The sequence below is a fragment of the Penaeus monodon genome, unplaced genomic scaffold (genome assembly GCF_015228065.2).
Source record: "Penaeus monodon isolate SGIC_2016 unplaced genomic scaffold, NSTDA_Pmon_1 PmonScaffold_3311, whole genome shotgun sequence".
NCBI lineage: Eukaryota > Metazoa > Arthropoda > Malacostraca > Decapoda > Penaeidae > Penaeus > Penaeus monodon.
The window spans coordinates 19,527-21,166 of NW_023658023.1; the positions used below are offsets into that span (position 1 = coordinate 19,527).

The window sequence follows — 1,640 nt, forward strand, 5'->3', positions numbered from 1 at the left end:
TGAGTGTCGAGGCCTTGACGTGCATTCAGGACTGCCTTCACACTTGAATAACTCGTATAATATATGCATGTAATGGCCAGGTCCTTCATCCAAATTTTTGGAGTAATCTTTGCTTTCATTTTGAGTTAAATCATTCCCGCTGTCGATATCGATTAAGGAAACCTCCCCTAACATCAAACATTCTTGCCCACCTACAACAATGCTTGTTCGGCCAACTTCAGGTGGACCAAAGGCTGGGCGACAGCGAGTACCACTTCTCGTGGCGCCATGACGGCAGCAAGACTTACACTTGGGATGGCGCCAACCAGTACTGCGGCAACCTTGGCTCCGGCTGGCAGGGTATCAGCATCGAGACTCACCAAGAGGACAGTCTCGTCAGAAAGGCGATTACAGAAGGTAATATTTCAAGCTCATCCTCTTTCTTGTGTTGCGCGATTCCCACCTTGAAGGGTCGAGGTTCGAGTCCACAAAGCTATGAGTATACAACTTTGCTAAATACATGCATTTATGTCTTCTTTTTAGATCAACTACCATGGATTTGGACCTCAGGTCGTCTCAAGAATCACGGCTTCGCCTGGGCTTCAGGTGCTGAATTCGTGGGTCTCAACTGGTCTCACACCGGCGGGTAAGTGCCTCCTGGCTTTTCCTTTTATTCAGACCCACACAGAGCGTACATTTTTTTCGAAAACTCTTCTAACTCGTACCAATGTGATCACCAGGAATCATCGACCACAACCAGACAACCGAGAGGGGAACGAGGAATGTCTAGGGGTTCTCAACAACGTCTACGACGACGGCATCAAGTGGCACGACATCGCCTGCCACCACGACAAGGCCATCATCTGCGAGCGCAATGTCAGAGTCCACGGATGAACACAGATACACATACACAAACGCAGAGATGCACATACATCAATGTGTAGTGTATGTATTTATATATAGATATATGATAAGCCCAATACTAACTTATTCATAAACACTGTATGAATCTAGCTATTGTGTTTTATTGCCATTTTCCAATTACGAGAATTGGAAGAAAACCAACCAAAACTAAGTATTCTAAGTTGATTAGGCTATATTGATATCGTTTGAAATAAAGTTTTGTGTATGAATGCGATCATAGAACTCTGCATGCATTCAGTTTTGTATTTGTGTATGCGTGGGCACTGGTCACGCATACACATACACCCATGCACATCACCCATACACCCCCTCTAACGGAAGCCGTCTTGCCGCGGTGGGGGGCCTTGAAGTCCCAATGATCTGGTGAGCCAGACCAGAGGGCTACCCATACTGGAGGGGTCACCAGTGAAGGATGAGACAAAATGGCTTCCTGGTGCACCAAGGCCTATGAGAGGGGATGGTGCACCCACCCCTGGTTCATTCCATCTTGGACCAGGGAGAACTCTCCCACGTGTGTTTGCCGTGCGTGGCATCCCGTATTACCAGGAGACAGGAGTCCTGGAGCTAGCAACACACCTCTTTGGTCCTCTATTCTGGTTAGACGGATGGCTTGATCAAAGCCCGGTCAAGTTCCATGACTGCTATCAGTACTGTAATAGTGGCTGCATATATTTCCTAATTACCCCTGTGGCTGTTGGGAGATTTTGAGCCCGAACTATAGCTTTCCCCTCGTTGGA

General features: G+C 47.4%; 1 protein-coding gene across 1 annotated transcript in view; it reads left to right on the forward strand.

The window, feature by feature from the left end:
• The window catches only part of LOC119570610 (L-selectin-like), a 1,505-nt gene extending 408 nt beyond the window's left edge, over positions 1–1,097 (forward strand). Inside the window, exons 2-4 of the mRNA XM_037918282.1 lie at positions 222–396; positions 523–625; positions 720–1,097. Of these exons, the coding sequence (XP_037774210.1) occupies positions 222–396; positions 523–625; positions 720–873 (432 nt within the window). The 3' untranslated portion in view covers positions 874–1,097. The remainder of the gene's footprint in view (positions 1–221; positions 397–522; positions 626–719) is intronic.
• The last annotated feature ends 543 nt before the right edge of the window (positions 1,098–1,640 follow it).